Source organism: Oncorhynchus keta, chromosome 25 (genome assembly GCF_023373465.1).
Source record: "Oncorhynchus keta strain PuntledgeMale-10-30-2019 chromosome 25, Oket_V2, whole genome shotgun sequence".
Taxonomy (NCBI): Eukaryota; Metazoa; Chordata; class Actinopteri; order Salmoniformes; family Salmonidae; genus Oncorhynchus; species Oncorhynchus keta.
In genome coordinates, this window is record NC_068445.1 from 13,411,669 (window position 1) to 13,428,362 (window position 16,694).

At 42.0% G+C, this 16,694-nt stretch overlaps 3 protein-coding genes across 3 annotated transcripts; 1 reads left to right on the top strand and 2 right to left on the bottom strand.

Annotated features, from left to right (window-relative positions):
* Positions 1 to 289: 289 nt before the first annotated feature.
* On the top strand, positions 290 to 7,252 carry LOC118358240 (hepatocyte nuclear factor 1-alpha). The gene is made up of 10 exons (XM_035735824.2): positions 290 to 588; positions 1,583 to 1,782; positions 2,519 to 2,699; positions 2,839 to 3,041; positions 3,257 to 3,402; positions 3,856 to 3,997; positions 4,206 to 4,379; positions 4,536 to 4,651; positions 4,814 to 4,898; positions 6,710 to 7,252. Exons 1-10 carry the CDS (start codon positions 290 to 292, stop codon positions 6,838 to 6,840), a joined length of 1,677 nt encoding a protein of 558 aa, XP_035591717.1. The 3' UTR covers positions 6,841 to 7,252.
* LOC118358241 (protein CUSTOS-like) lies at positions 7,205 to 16,192 on the bottom strand. The gene is made up of 10 exons (XM_035735826.2): positions 15,902 to 16,192; positions 13,572 to 13,685; positions 12,865 to 12,967; positions 12,272 to 12,444; positions 9,016 to 11,934; positions 8,799 to 8,829; positions 8,569 to 8,667; positions 8,357 to 8,424; positions 8,138 to 8,228; positions 7,205 to 7,950 (listed from the first exon to the last, which is right to left on the bottom strand). Exons 5-10 carry the CDS (start codon positions 9,143 to 9,145, stop codon positions 7,572 to 7,574), a joined length of 798 nt encoding a protein of 265 aa, XP_035591719.1. The 5' UTR covers positions 9,146 to 11,934; positions 12,272 to 12,444; positions 12,865 to 12,967; positions 13,572 to 13,685; positions 15,902 to 16,192; the 3' UTR covers positions 7,205 to 7,571.
* On the bottom strand, positions 11,822 to 16,139 carry LOC118357846 (protein unc-119 homolog B-like). Its single transcript, XM_035735160.2, has 5 exons — positions 16,043 to 16,139; positions 13,572 to 13,685; positions 12,865 to 12,967; positions 12,272 to 12,444; positions 11,822 to 11,934 (listed from the first exon to the last, which is right to left on the bottom strand). Exons 1-5 carry the CDS (start codon positions 16,137 to 16,139, stop codon positions 11,822 to 11,824), a joined length of 600 nt encoding a protein of 199 aa, XP_035591053.2.
* Positions 16,193 to 16,694: the final 502 nt, after the last annotated feature.

Here is a 16,694-nt window from a genome sequence, read left to right on the forward strand (position 1 = left end):
AGGGAAAAAATACCTTTTAAAGCATAACAGCAGGTGGAGGGCTAAAACCAGACAGCTCAGCTCAGAACGGAACGAGGAGAAAAATCAAACGGGGGAAAATGAAAGCAAACTTTCTCTATTCCTAAACTGAAGGACAGAAATGCAATGATTCCAGAAGCCAATTGCTCTGTTTTTTGTGTAAGCGCATGACTGCAGTGTGTCTGTGTTGGTGTGTGAGTGTGTGTTTGTGACCTGTGGCCTGCGTAGTCTGTGTGCTGTGTTAGTGAGGTAAAGATTAGGCAACAGCGTAATGGAGGGAGAGGAGAGGAAAGGAGAAGCAGGGCCCGGCCCTGGGCGTCTGTCTGCTCTCCAGGAGCAGCTGATCTGGGCTCTGCTGGGCTCTGGACTGTCCCGGGAGGTCCTGGTCCATGCCCTGGGAGAACTGGAGCGAGAGAGGGTCACCCCTGGAGCAGAGAAGGGGGACAGGGGGGATGGCGAGAGTTCGGAGGAGGGAGAAATGGATTTTCCACCCCCCATATTCCAGGAGCTGGAGGCCCTAGCCCCAGAGGAGGCAGCCAGGCAGAGGGCTCTGGTCGACCAACTGCTTCAGTAAGTAGCTCCCAAATGTCTGCCATCCACCCTATCCTCCCCTTAACAACATATACAGTACAATCTCTTCCTTTTATAAAACCTCAAATATTAATACACAAACCCATACAACAACAACAACAACATAGCCATACCCCTTTTGCTGTGCTATTATTCTGTCACTTTAAAAAAATAATGTCCAAATCATTTGTAAAAAAAAAAATCTTTAAAACAAATACGTGTAAGGGTGGTTACTTGATTCTGTTCTCCATTCTTTTTCTTCTCTGCTTTCTTTTCCTGTCGTTTTCCGACCAAGTAAAGGTTCCAGAGAGGACAAACAATTGACGGTTTTACCTGGCAGCATCCTTTCTACTCCCTTTCTTCGTCTTTCTCAAATTTAGTCCCCCTCTCCCCCTTCCTCCCTCGTTCTCCTGCTCCCTCTGAGATCTCTCTTGGCCTCTGAGGTGAATTTAAAGGAGGGTTCCTCCTTTCCTGGTTACTAATTACCCACCCCATCAGGTTTCTCTGTCCATTTAATGAATGAACTACATGCAATGGTTAAGATTAACAGAAATGTGCTGTGTGTGTGTTAGAACAGCTTGAGTGAATATGTACTACTATTTGGAAAAGCCGATTTCATTTCACCACATTTCAAACTACAACATATATCTCAAGATTACAGTTTAACTGGTCATTGTATTTAGCTAAAAGTTGGCCATTTTACAACACCTAGCATGAAAACACAACTTGACCAACCACGCCATTAGCATAAAATGCATCGAACATAGATAAAGCTTTTGTATGTTAATATACATAATACAAATCTAATGTACTATTGCTAGCCGTCAAGGTTTGTGTTGCAGCAAGTAGGCTATCCATATCTTTATGGGTTTTAATTCCAGTGACCAGAGAGCTGGACTTTGCCCTGCTGTGCTTCCCCTTATCTCTTATTGTCAACATCCCTCTCTCCCTCCCCCTCTTTATGCATATGTGTGTGTGTGTCTGTGTGTGATAGGGAGGATCCATGGCGCGTGGCAAAACTAGTGAAGAGCTACATGCAGCAGCATAACCTCCCCCAGAGAGAGGTGGTCGAGTCCACAGGCCTCAACCAGTCCCATCTCTCCCAGCACCTCAACAAAGGCACGCCCATGAAGAACCAGAAACGGGCTGCTCTGTACAGCTGGTACGTCAGGAAGCAGGGCGAGATTAGCCAGCGTGAGTATTTGATCAGCTGATGAGCTGACCCTGCCTTTACTGCACTACAGTATGATATTACAGTCTGGACTCTGAAGTGTAACATTTATAATAGGTCAAATCGTGACTACCTCATTCATTAATATTCACAATACATTGCCATAAATCTATACGGTTTTAGGGATTGGGAGCTCTTACACAAGACTGAATCTCAGGATGCGAAGAACAATTATGTCAACGGATCTTTCTTACTCTATGTCCTTCCTTATATCCACTTCCTGGAAAAGTTTCAAATAGCTTTGACATTTGCAAACTTTCCATTTCAATCATGTAAGGAAAGTGTGGTCTCCTGTTGTGTTTTCCCAATGATAGCGAAATCACAATCCCCTGTACCCCAATCCTTAGACTGGTAAATCCATCATGATACAGTATTCAATATGTCTATCAACTGTAAACAACTATGGAGGCCCACTGGTCACTGTGAGTCAAATATAGACATGTAAGGTAACATAATACTGTGCACTTTCACATTCAATGTGTAGAGAGACACACAATCTGCATGTCCTACACTCACACACACACGTTGCATTGCAAATGATCTCAAACGCTAATATAAAAACAGATTCCTGTGAATTAGCCCTATTGTTTTAAAGATAGTATTGTTTTATCTGAATAATTAACAATACTGATATAACAATATGGATACTATATCACTACAAAAGTCTACAAATATGCTTTCACTGACCACCCCATGCAGAGTTTACGAATGCCAGGCATGCCCTTGGGTCTGGAGAGGAGCAGGGAGAGGATGTGAGGAAGGGACGTAGGAACAGGTTCAAATGGGGACCCGCCTCCCAGCAAATCCTCTTCCACGCCTATGAACGACAGAGGAACCCAAGCAAAGAGGAGAGAGAGGGATTAGTGGAGGAGTGTAACAGGTGAGAGAGAGGGGAGAGGTCAGCTAAAACAGGAAATGTTCCCAGTTCCAGTGCAATGGAGGAACTGCCCCTGTCATTTTAGAGTGTCCCCCTTTAAAGATGTTTCTCTTGCTCTGGGCCCTCTCTGGCTCTCCCTCAGGGCTGAGTGTCTTCAGAGGGGCGTGTCTCCGTCCCAGCTGGCTGGCCTGGGCTCTAACCTGGTGACAGAGGTACGAGTGTACAACTGGTTCGCTAACCGCCGCAAGGAGGAGGCCTTCCGCCATAAACTGGCTCTTGATATGCCTTACAACAGCCAATCAGCAAGCTCCACCAACCACACACTCTCACACAGCCCTGAGCAAGGTAACACTCACCCTCACCAAAGTGAATCAAAATATAATTTCATTTAATCCACAAAGAGCATAATTCATCATTAGTGTTGTCATCAGATGTTGCTTATGTACTATTTTCAGTGCCCTTATACAGAGGAACAGAGCCAAGACTGACAGGGTGCAGCATTCCCTCCTCCCAGGAAACACCTGATCCTAACTCATCCTAACAGGCTTCCTCTCTTCCAGGCATGAAGTATAGCCAGCAAATCACATGTGACAATCTGGGGTCATCGAGGGGTCACAATGGAGACAGAGGCTTGGGGGGCCGCCTGGCCAGCCCCATTCAACTGGAGCCCAGCCACACACTCCTGGAAACACACCATCACAAACCAGTGAGATCACCTACCATATTATCCTTCACCATATCTCACCTCGACACACATTGTTATAATCCCCATTACACCATCACAAACCAGTGAGATAGGAGCAAACAACCTTCTCATTGTCACTCATTGTCAACCAGAGATCAGCAACTATGATCACATAATCCCAATCACATTATTACATCGATTAGTAACTACAAAACACATCAGTGTGATCACAAACCATTATTTCACAAACCATATTACATCATAATAAGCAAATTACATCACAAACTATATTACATCGTTATATAAGACCATGAGGTCACTAACCATATATCATCATGTAATGCAGTGAAATCCCAAGCCATATCACATTAAACTAGTGAGATCATAGATTACTTCACGTCATCATAAACCTTTGGGTATACAAAGCATCTCAATCCATGGCTGTGGTTCTGCCACCAACTTTTCCCATCTCAGGTATCAGGTGGTGGCCCCTTGCCCCCAGTCAGCACCCTGACATCACTGCACAGTCTGTCTTCCTCGCCTGCTCCCCACCATGGACTCATCATGACCTCCCTGCCCAGCGTCATGAGTCTGGGAGAGTCCTCTCTCCTCATAGGTAACCGATTCTACACACAGTCCCCTTCACTCAAACAGCTCCAAGTCAGAGCATAGTTATTTTTAAAACGGTCATTTCAAAACATATCCACTGTATTGTATCTTATCCTTTTCCAGTGATGATCAGAAAGTTGTCAGATATAAAAACCAACTGACATTAACAAAGTAGCCTAGCATAATCCATGTTTTCCTGGCCTGTTGCTCAACAGGTCAAACCGTACCCGTCATCAACAACGTGGGAGGCGGGTTCACCACCCTTCAGCCAATCTCTTTCCAGCAGCAGCTTCATTCCACTTCCCAGCAGCAACTCACACAGCAGTTCCAGAGTCACATGGGCCACCACAGTCCTTTCATGGCAACCATGACACAGCTTCCATGTCACAGTAAGGCCACAGTGGCAGCATGTTTACTCCTTCATTTGCCCTTTGACAGAAATATAATATGTGAAACAAGGAATGAGTGAGAGCAACCTAATAGAACTAGAACTAAGGAGGTTTCATAAAGTATCCATGCACCTGCTCTCAATTTCTCCATTGCAGTGTACAGCAAGTCTGATATGTCCCACTACCCTCCGTCCAGCCTACTGTCCCAAGCAATGGTCATCACTGACAGCAGTAGCCTTGGAACACTGACCAGTCTAACCACAGTCAGACAGGTACTGTGATTCCAAACATTCACCTAAAATGAATGTGATGCCATTAATAATCAGTTGCATAAGTCTGAGTATACAGGTACAGAAAAGTCTAGACTCACTAGCTAATGATCAGTAGTAGTATTAATGTGGGTTGAATCTGCTAAGGACTTTTGCATTGGTTAGATTCTGACCACAGACCCTGATGAGCAGACAGACCAACCCATCCAGGAGGACTCCCTACACCTGCAGTCCCCTTCACCTGTGCCAGGTAAGATGAATCATGTTACTCGCAAGTGTAGACTATTTCCCAAAAGATGCCGTTTCTTACACTACACTAAAGGGGAGACTGAAGACTTCTAAAAAAGCTACTAAGTGTGTAACACATACAGTACCAGTCAAAAGTTGACACACCTACTCATTCCAGGGTTTTTCTTTATTTGCACTATTTTCTACATTGTAGAATAATAGTGAAGTCATCAAAACGTTAAATAGTATATATGCAATCATGTAGTAACCAAAAAAAGTGTTCAACAAAACATTTATTTTCTATTTGAGATTCTTCAAATTAGCCACCCTTTGCCTTGATGACAGCTTTGCACACGCTTGGCATTCTCTCAACCAGCTTCATGAGGTAGTCACCAGGAATTCATTTAAATTAAACAGGTGTGCCTTGTTAAAAGTTCATTTGTGGAATTTCTTACCTTCTCAATGCATTTGAGTCAATAAGTTGTGTTGTGACAAGGTAGGGGTGGTATATATGAGAAAGCCCCATTTGGTAAAATACCAAGTCCATATTATGGCAAGAACAGCTCAAATAAGCAAAGAGAAACAACAGACCATTATTTTAAGACATGAAGGTCAGTCAACCCAGAAAATGTCAAGAACTTTGAAAGTTTCTTCAAGTGCAGTCGCAAAAACCATCAAACACTATGATAAAACTGGCTCTCATGAGGACCACCACTGGAAAGGAAGACCCAGAGTTACCTCTGCTGCAGAGGATAAGTTCATTAAAAAGTTACCAGCCTCAGAAATTGCAGCCCAAATAAATTCTCCAGAGTTCAAGTAACAGACACATCTCAACATCAACTGTTCAAAGTTGACTCTGAATCAGGCCTTCATGGTCGAATTCCTGCAAAGAAACCACTACTAAAGGACACCAATAATAAGAATAAGAATAAGAAGAGACTTGCTTGGGCCATTTGACCGGTGGAAATCTGTCTGTTGGTCTGATGAGGCCAAATTTGAGATTTGTTGGTTCCAACTGCGGTCTTTATGAGACGCAGAGTAGGTGAAAGGACGAACTCCGCATGTGTGGTTCCAACCGTGAAGCATGGAGGTGGTGGTGTGATGACGTGGGGTTGCTTTTCTGGTGACAATGTCAGTGATTTAGTATTTAGAATTCAAAGCACACTTAACCAGCATGGCTACCACAGCATTCTGCAGTGATACGCCATCCCATCTGGTTTGCGCTTAGTGGGACTATCATTTGTTTTTGAACAGAACAATGACCCAAAACACACCTCCAGGCTCTGTAAGGGCTATTTTACCAAGAAGGAGATCATCAGATCACCCGACCTCAACGCCATTGAGATGATTTGAACCGCAGAGTGAAGGAAAAGCAGCCATCAAGTGATCAGCATATGTAGGAACTCCTTCAAGACTTTTGGAAAAGCATTCCAGGTGACTACCTCGTGAAGCTGGTTGAGAGAAGGCAAAGCTGTCAAGGCAAAGGGTAGATACTTTGAAGAATCTAAAAATGTATTTTGATTTGTTTAACACTTCTTGGTTACTACATGATTCCATGTGTTATTTCATAGTTTTGATGTCTTTGATGTCTTCAATATTATTCTATAATGTAGCAAATAAAAAATAAAGAAAACATCTTGAATGAGTAGGTGTGTCCAAACTTTTGACTGGTACTGTACTGCAAAGTCATCTTAATACAGCTAGATAGTAGTAAATATAACCCATGGAATTCTCTAGTTGCCAGTCAAAATAGGGCACTTTAAAATGCAGGGTTGTAATTGGAATGACAGTAGAGAAACTGGAAATTAATAACTTACTGTCTGTCTTTCTTAGTTTCCTCTGGGAATTTACAGCTGTATCCTCCATCTCAGTCTAGTGAAACTCATCCACCTCACCGCCTCTCCTCTTCGCCAGCAGACATCAACTCCTACATTCCTGCACAGATGGTCTCTACCGCACAGTAGCAACATAATATAACCACTGTGTAATGTGAAGGGGTGGGAGTAGAGGGTGGGTGAAACAAAATAGTTTTTACAGTAAGTAGAGAACTGTAATAGAGATGCAATGCAAATTCTCCAAAGCTACTTCTGCAGTAAAATTTTCCAGAGAAACTATAACTCATTCTGCTAGATACATAAATCCAGGACAGACTCACTACCAGTTATCAGTCTCATCACTTGAATTAGCAGCCTTACTATTAAAGAATGTTGTACTCAGTGTCAGTCTGCTGATCTGAGGTCAGAGATGAACCATTAGAAACAACCACATCTAAATCCATGCAAACAGAGAACGCTGAGCGATTGATCCCCGTTTCACAATAAACATGTATATTATCAATAGAAAAGTGTTTTAATAAAAATGCTCTCAGAATTCTTGACATCGGTGTAAACTGCTTTCTTTACAAAACAAGGCATAGCACTGATTGTGTTTTGGGCAGAGAAAAAAATGTCATAAAATATCTGGTGACACTTACAGTATTCCACATTTCTGAAAGAACGTATTCCATTCCAAACAATTTTCTTTAAATAATCACTGCAATGTTTGTAGTACAACATTGCAGTGATTAAAGAAAATAACAGTGTATGACCTGAACATGTTATAATGAATGCTAAGAACCCCAAGCTACAACAGGTTAACAGTTCTTACAAGCATGGAACTGCCAATATCCCAAATCACAAGTGAGTCCAGAAGTCTCTCAGTGCTTTTCTACTTCCTCTTCCACCCTTTCATCTGTGCCTTTTTGTTTCTTTTTCTTCTTCTTGACCTTCAGCGGTAGACTATCCTCCTCGGGGCTCTTTTGGTCCTCCTCCATTTTAGCATAAGATGAGGCTTCTCCACAGTTCTCAACCTCACGAGGAGCTGTCATTTTCTTATTTTTCTCTGGGACAGGGCTGTTATTACTGTCCTCTCCTTCCTGAACCTTGTATTTCTTCTTCTTCTTCTTCTTCAATGTATCTGAGCTGAGGGACTCTGGCAGAGAAGGTGTAACTGCGCTGGGGAGAGCAGATGATAGGAGGTCTGTAACTGACACGGCCGCCTCTCTCAGTCTCATCTCCAGCTCACTGTCACTGTCACTAGGAGAAAATTGCAGAAACAAACTTACGGTTTATTACAGTAGTATTACAATATGAGATACAGGAATACTTCAATCATGCAATGCTACTGTAAGGATTCCTTCCCAAAGTAGTTATGAAGGTGACATCAAACCACCTCACACATCTCAAAGGTTAAAAGGTCAGGCCTACATAGAACAAGCATCACCTTGAGCTGGGGACGGGCCGACGCCTTACAGGGGGAGGAGGGGGATCAATGGTAAACTCTCCTGGGACAGATGTGGTGAACAGCCGGAAACCTTTAAAAAAAATCAAGAAAAAAAATCAAGACCACACACAGCATTTATATCGCATCATATTTGACATCATACAGTTTGTAACTACTGCATTAGTTTCAATGTAAAACTATTTCTGGATAAACCCTCACCTTCATCTTCATATTTGGTTGCCTGTGTGCAGGGTTTTGTTGTTTCTGCAGATATCACTGAAATGCAACTGAATATCAAATTGCATAATTAGATTAAAGTTGGCGACTGAAAAGTTGATAGGTGGAGGTAGCACGAGGCAAAGGTTAAACGTAGCTATACTAGTAAAACTGATCTTTCATTAACATTTTCCCATGACAAAGAAATACTGTACCTGTCAAGTATAGCACCTAATTTCTTTGCAACGTGCGCACGGAACTCCGGAGTCGTCTGAAGCTCGTTCCCATCATGTTCATGTTTAGATACAGACACACTGTTGACCATAGCATTACATAAAACACGATTGTTCTGGCGAAGCCAAACGTGAGGCAGAACCTCTATGCATGATGGTGAGTCATAATACAGAGGGGATAGCGTGCCATTCAGAGAAAAATAACAACTTACCGACGGGATAACTTCCCATTGCTTTCCCCATCTAAAACAACAGTCGTTACATTACTGTTAAGACTTTGCTGCTGTTTTGGGGTAAGATAGTTTAGTGTGTGAAATCTTTAGCAAGCGAGCAAAATCTATCTCCCACCCCACATTTGTTGTTGACTAGCATTAGCTCGCTAAGTTACATCCTGTAGCTAAAGCAAAATGTTATTTAGGCTGAATTTACCTGCCGTGTTGGTATTGTGTGTACCATTAATTCCATACGTGCCAAAACTCCAAGCTGCTTCCTTAAACTTTTCCAGATCTTCATCTTCACTGCTTGAGTCTTCAACCATCGTTCTAACGGGGGCTGACATGTTGGATCAAGTACATTTGCGGCTACATAGCAATGCAATATGGGTAATGAAGTCTTTCGTGGGAGAAATGTACGCCACAGTTAGTGTCGTGAGAGTTTGAGTGAATTTAAGCCAAAATGTATACAGAACATCTGTTCAATTTTTTATTCCCCCCTCTCCTGGCAGTATATCATCTTGCAGAAACAGAAACATTTAACGGAACATAAAAGGTAATGTTAGGAGGGCTTCTAGTTCTACTTCACCAATTCTATGGTCCCTGAGTCTATAGTCCCTGAAATGTAACATTCAAGACAGTAATCTTTGTAGTAATGTTGAATAAAAATCTCACTGTGAAATGTGTCTTTCCTAAAACACATGCATCAATAAATACATGTACAATATGCTCAATAAATTCAAAGGGGTTCCAGTTTACACAGTATGTGGGTCTAACTTCAAGAGCGAAAAATGAAATCAGTAGCAACCGTGTTGTAAAATACATAATTGGTGTTAATTTGGTGGTGCTATTAGAAAAACAAATGGTGGCTGCTATAACAGACCTTCCCATCAGTAAAGGTAAAGAAAAGACAAGTCTCTAAAGTGGTTAACATAACAGCCACATCATCATACATACCACAGGAGTTTGGTGATACCTTAAATGGGGGAGGACGGGCTCGTGATAGGCTGGAGCAGAATGAGTGGAACAGTATCAAACACATGGTTTCCATTCGTGCTGTTCCAGCCATTATTTTGAACCGTCCTCCCCTCAGCAGCCTCCACTGATACATAACTTCCACTTGTCATTATGAACTGTAATAGTTATAATTTCAGAACTAACCTCTCGTGGACAAAGGAAACGGCGAGAATATGTCAAAACTCATGTACAATTATGTGATTACGAGCAGCAGGATTGGGTTTAGGCGGTTCTTAAATTGGTGCTGTGATTTTAAAGCCTGTGTGTGGATGATAAGCAGTTTCCACTAAATTCCACAAATAAACTCAAAATTGTCTATCATAAATATTAATGAAAACAAAAAATGTGCTTTGTGACCATGATAAACACAGGTGAAATTAGCAGAAGGAAGATTTGGCCGTTTCCGTTTACAAGGGAGGAGACTTCGCACCAAGGTAATCAATTGTTAACGGCATTCCCCCAGAAGTAAAACAAGAATTTTCACTCTAATTTTACTTCTGGGTAACCAATATTATTTTATAGCTGACTGGGATTGCTTAGAATGAATTCACAAAAATCTCTTCCAGCCAGTTTGACATGTTGTTGGACAGATGTGTAGCAGAGCAGCGCTGGACTTCACATTCTCTCACACACAACAAAGCCCCTTGAGCTGAGAAGTCTGAATAAAAGGCACATGTGGGAGGTTTCATTTAGTTTTGGAAAACTCAGTGTAACTCCAGCAGGCACGAGCATACTACAAGCACATTTACAAATGCCAGGGGTGTTGTCTGTCACTTACTACCCCCCTGCCCACCATTACCCTCAGAACAGCCTCAATTTGTCAGGACATCAACTCTACAAGGTGTCAAAAGCATTCCACAGGAATCCTGGCCCATGTTGACTCCAATGCTTCCCACATTTATGTCAATTTGGCTGGATGTCCTTTAGGTGGTGGACCATTCTTGATACACACAGGAAAATGTTGAGCGTGAAAAACCTTGCAGTGTTCGTGACACAAACCTGACGTCTACTACCATACCCCGTTCAAAGGCACTTAAATATTTTGTCGTGTCCATTCACCCTCTGTCTCAGCTTAAAAGTCATTTAACCATCATCTACACTGATTGAAATGGATTTAAGTGATATCAATAAGGGATCATAGCTTTCACCTGGTTAGTCAGTCATGGAAAGAGCAGGTGTTCATAATGTTTTTTTGCTCTGTGTATATAGCTAGAGGGGTGACACGGGACACCCAAACAAATAATACAGCTTCTACACCAAGGCAAGATGTCAAATTAATGGAGCATCTGTTCGTCTCAAAGCTGAATATACAGTTTAGCCCACTATCTGAGGAACGAAGACATAGCAAAGGATCATGATTGCTACTTGAGCAGAATGAGTAGTTAAAAATTGATGACCAGAACCAAACTATTGTTCAACGAAATTAGGTAGTATCACAGTTGTAATTTGCTTGCAATCCAATTGTGCCATCTGTCAACCCTTGTGTGTAGAAAAGAACATAAGTCCTGGTCAACTTCAATCATTGTTCATCTTACGGGCTACAATTGACCGGTATTTAACATTCAGATTGGGATCATGTAATGTTCCCTTATCTCTCTGTAGAGCTTTCTGGTAACAGTTGACTAAACATAATACAACTCAAAAACAAGGATATTACAACAAATACTGAACTCAAATCAGATTGAAATAAGCAGTAACCATTTAAATGTGGAAACATTAGAAAAGACAAAGGAAAACATGTTCAACATTACAAAAGAGTGATTGATGAGAGATTCCTATGAGTCCAAGCAATAGATGGGTACGAGGTATCAAATAAATGAAGCAACCTGTTTGGAAGGTAGATATGGTCATTTTTCCCCAAACCTGGGGCTGGTAAAGTTTGTTGGAATGTCTGAAGTGGAGAAAGTACACTCCTGTTCCCAAAAGAGCTGGTGGTTGTGATGGTTGTGTTCAGGGGCAATGTGACCCCTGCGTTGAATTGCACACAAGAAGCTAATCTTCAGACACTACTGGCCCCCATCGTAGGCGTAGTCTGCCTTATTGTGCATGATCAGTTTGTTGTCCACAAAATAGAAGCTGTCGGACCTGGTCTCATACGGGTGCTCCACCATTAGGCCAACTTAAAAGAGACAAAAAATAAGGGAAATTCAGTTTGCAAATGACTTCATAAGGAACAGCAGAACACACATATCACAGACTAAAAAAGTAAATTACTGCTGTTCAGCGCACCAAAACAAACAACCTGTAGAGGAACCATTTGACTGTCTAGTATCCACATTCCTCCCCTTACAACGAGAGTTGTCCGACTCGCTCTGTATGGATGTGGATAGTATAGACTTACAGACTTGGCCAGCTATGTTTTGGCCAGTCTGAATTTTAGCTTGTAGGGACACATACAGGCTACAACAAAGTTGATAGACGAAGTGAGAAAGATGCACTACTACTATTAGACTTACTGAGGTCCTTATGGAGCTGGGGAAACTCATAGATGTGTTCGCAAGTGTTCCGGCTGTTTGGGATGCAGAATCCGAAGTCAAAGTCAAAGTTCTTGAGAACTTTATTCTGGAAATAATGCCTCTCTATCATGCGAAAGCTGTTAACAGGCCGGTCCCCCACAGTGAACTCCACACTGAAAGCAGATTAGAAAGAGGCACTTGAGATACTAGCAGGGACATGCTGAACATAACTGTGGGTGGTATCTGCATTAATTTGCGTCAACTACTTGAATTGTAGATTTATTCATTGACCATCTATATTCCTTTTTATAGTCCAAAAGTAGGATGATTCTTTCAATAGTTGTTCCCAGCTATGTGCTCCGCCAAATTCTCTCTGTTGTAGTTTAGGTGGTTGCCGGAGCTGCAGGACTTTGTTTCTTGTACTGGTAAGCCACACCAGCAAACGAAACAGTTCAGAATTTGTCAGCATATGGGAAAGCACATACTATGGAACATTTAGGCCTTACCAAAGTATGTGGTTTTTCAATGATGAGTCATGTGACTTCTAACAATGATAATGCATGTGATGTTTCCTGTTTAATCCACTGCCTTACGTTGCACCAACATTCCGCAGTCTGAGAAAGGCTGGCGTGAACTGATAGCGCACAAAGCGCCCAGCACTGGCGCCTCCATCTCCATTCTCCTCATTTTCAGGGTCTGATAAAGACAACATGGATTCAAATGTAATTGGCATCCAAATAAGTGACAAAAGGTCATCTCGGATTTCAACCTAAAATTATAGCTACAACATTTGCATAAGGACTACATTCATTATCATAGAATGAATAACTTGGCTTGTTTTGTTTTACTTGAAATAATACAGATTAATTTAGTCTGGGGCCCTTCGGAGTAGACTCAGCAATATGACACACAGCGGGGCAACTTCCTACTTACTAAACTAATACTCAAATCTCCCAAAACTATGGGCTGTCCCAATATATACCTTCCAATGAGGCAAGTCCACATTGTAAAGAGCCAAGTGTCATGTGTGGCAGATTTCAGTAGTTGTTTTGTGTCCCAACCTAACACCCCCAGTGCACCGGTTAGCAGTGATTGCAATGGTTTCAGCAACTGGGGTGTCTCACAGATTGAGCCTGGTGCCCTGTTCAAGCTGACAGCAACCCCAGCATGATTTCTATAAGCAGAAAGTCACCCCAGTGTGTATTATGATGGCATATTGCTGAGTATACCTTTAAGATGTGGCCTATCCAAGACCTGTCACTTATGTTGTACAAAGTGTTGTGGAAAAGTTTAAACTTACCACAGCTGTGAGGTTTAGCAATCTCGAAGAGCACTGACCCAGTTTCCAGATCTCTGATCTTGAAACGTGTGAAGTCAATATTGTAGACGTTGTCCTCAGGTTTACATAGATAATCTGGAAGGAAATTCATAGTAAGCAGCACATACAGACAGGGAATCTGGTATGTCCACAGATTCTTTGTTTGGCTTCCTCAAAACAGTGTTGCAAACTTAGCTAGCTAGTTAAAGTCAACTGACTCACTACAAAGCGAGGTATGCAGTGTTTGCAGCCACATCAAGTTAGCCAACTAGTTAACACATTAACTAGCTAGATGAGCTAGAAAAATAGATAGCAACATTGATTAACTTGAATCTTATCCAAATCACATCTATTATCATCTCCAATCAATCCACTCCATACTAGCTACAGATTGTTACACCAGATTTACACAAAGATTTTTGGTATCCATTACCGGGAGTTACAGGTTAAGTACTGTGTAGTACACAGAATTTTCGACCAACCTTAACTTGGCGATACTATCTTCGTTCTCGATTCGGCCAAACATGTACACTTAACAAAAATAAAACGCAACAACTTCAAAGCTTGGGTATCAGTATAAGGGAATCAGTCAATTTAAATAAATTAGGCCCTAATCTATGGATTTCATGACTGAGAATACAGATATGCATCTGTTGGTCACAGATACCTTAAAAATAAGGACAGGGGCATGGATCAGAAAACCAGTTAGTAACTGGAGTGACCACCATTTGCCTCATGTAGCACGACACATTTCCTTTGCATAGAGTTGATCAGGCTGTTGATTGTGGCCTGTGCGAAGTTGCTGGATATTTACATTTTAGTAATTTATCAGACGCTCTTATCCAGAGTGACTTACAGTAGTGAATGCATACATTTTCATTGGTACTGGTTCCCCGTGGGAGTCGAACCCACAACCCTGGTGTTGCAAGTGCCATACTCCAAATACTACCAAATGAGTCACACAGGACCACAGGATATTGATTGGCGGGAACTGGAACACGCTGTCATACACGTCGATCCAGCACATGCCAAACATGCTCAATGGGCGACATGTCTGGTGAGTATGCAGGCCATGGAAGAACTGGGACATTTTCAGCTTCTAGGAATTGTGTACAGATCCTTGTAACATGGGGCCGTGTATTATCATGTTGAAACATGAGGTGATGAGGCGGATGAATGGCACGGTATCTCTGTGCATTCAAATTGCCATCAATAAAATGTAATTGTGTTAATTGTACATATGGTATGGGCAGGCATAAGCTAACCCCACAATGGGGCACTCTGCCATCTACCCGATACAGTTGAAACTGGGATTCAGTCATGAAAAGCACACATCTCCAGCATGCCAGTGGCCATCAAAGGTCAGCATATGCCCACTGAAGTTGTTTACGACACCAAACTGCAGTCAGGTTAAGACCCTGGTGAGGACAACAAGCATGCTGATTAGCTTCCCCGAGGCAGTTTCTGAAAGGTTGTTGCAAGAGTTCTTCAGTTGTGCAAGCTAAGTTTCATCAGGCGTCCGGGTGGCTGGTCCCAGACGATCCCACAGGTGAAGAAGTCAGATGTTGAGGTCCTGGGCTGGCGTGGTTACACAAGGTCTGCGGTTGTGAGGCCAGTTGCACGTACTGCCAAATTGCACGTACTGCCAAATTCTCAAAAATGTTAAATGAAAATTAAATGATTTGGCAATAGCTTTGGTGGACATTCCTACAGTCAGCATGTCAATTGCACACTCCTTCAAAACTTGAGACATCAGTGGCATTGACTTGTGCAACTGCACATTTTAGAGAGGCCTTTTTTTTGTCCCCCACACAAAGTGCACCTGTGTAACAATCATGCTGTTTAATCAATTTCTTGATATGCCACACCTGTCAGGTCTATGGTTTATCTTGGCAAAGGAAATATACTCACTAAAGGGGATATAAACACATTTGTGCACATAATTTTAGAGAAACACACTTGTGTGTATGGAACATTTCTGGGATCTTATTTCAGCTCATGAAACATGGGACCAACACTTGTTTGTGTCCAGTTGCAGGTGGAGCGTTTGAATAAAAAAAGCTATTTTATTAAAATACATTTAAAAAAATTACATTAAAGTAATCCAACAATGTGTATGCCGCCATCTTGGCTATTTAAAATCTTCACTGATTGACTTAACGTTAGACAGGTGGGTCCACCTCAAATTCAAATGCACCACCTACAACTGGACAACTGTTCTACATCAAACAGTAACTCCCGGTAATGGAAACCAGAAATATTGTTACATCACATTATCTGCTTTAACAATCTGTAGCTAACTCCATACATACCCCGTGTAACAGCACAAAGACCAAGGATTTCATCTGGTGTGATGTCTCATCCTAGCGCCCTGAGCTCATCCTCTGTAACAACAGGCCGCTGTTTATCCGTTTGATTTCGTTGCGACTTGAGTCTCTTCATCACATCTCCACCGGACTTTCGCTCCCTGGAATTTGCCACCAGCCCCATATCGGTGTCCGGTCCTTTAACTGTGACTGCCGTCTCGTTCCGAGAGTTAGTGTCGCTCATGTCTTGGTTGTTCTGTGTTTGTTTAGTCAACAGCAACTTTCCCTAAATCCAAGATGGCGAAGCGTATCTATGGAGAACCTATGCTGAGAACAGTCGATTGGCTGAAAACGGTAGGTAGTTACCATAGTTACCAGTAGGGCGGTATGTTCGAAAACGTTACAGGGTCAAAAAAAATGTTTTTCATCTTTAACCTAGGTTGCAGATAAATGGAATTCCAACCAGGGAACACCTACGTATGGTACAACTTCATGAAAATGATTTCACTATACCAATGTAGTTAAGTTTGCCCATGCTTTTTATTCATCATCTCTCAAACGCATTACTGCCATTTCATCCTTACTGACCATACATTTCCCAACCCCCCCATAGAAATATAATATAATTGTAGTTCTCATTATTTGTGACGACTGCAGTATCTCAGTGATACAGCATGTTGAACCGTTCAGTTGAGGGCGGGGTACTGCAATAACCCTAAGGATAGAACATGGGATAAATTATAAAGAAACAATTAGCTAAAACACCAGTTAGATAAAATAGCACATTCATTAAGAAGAG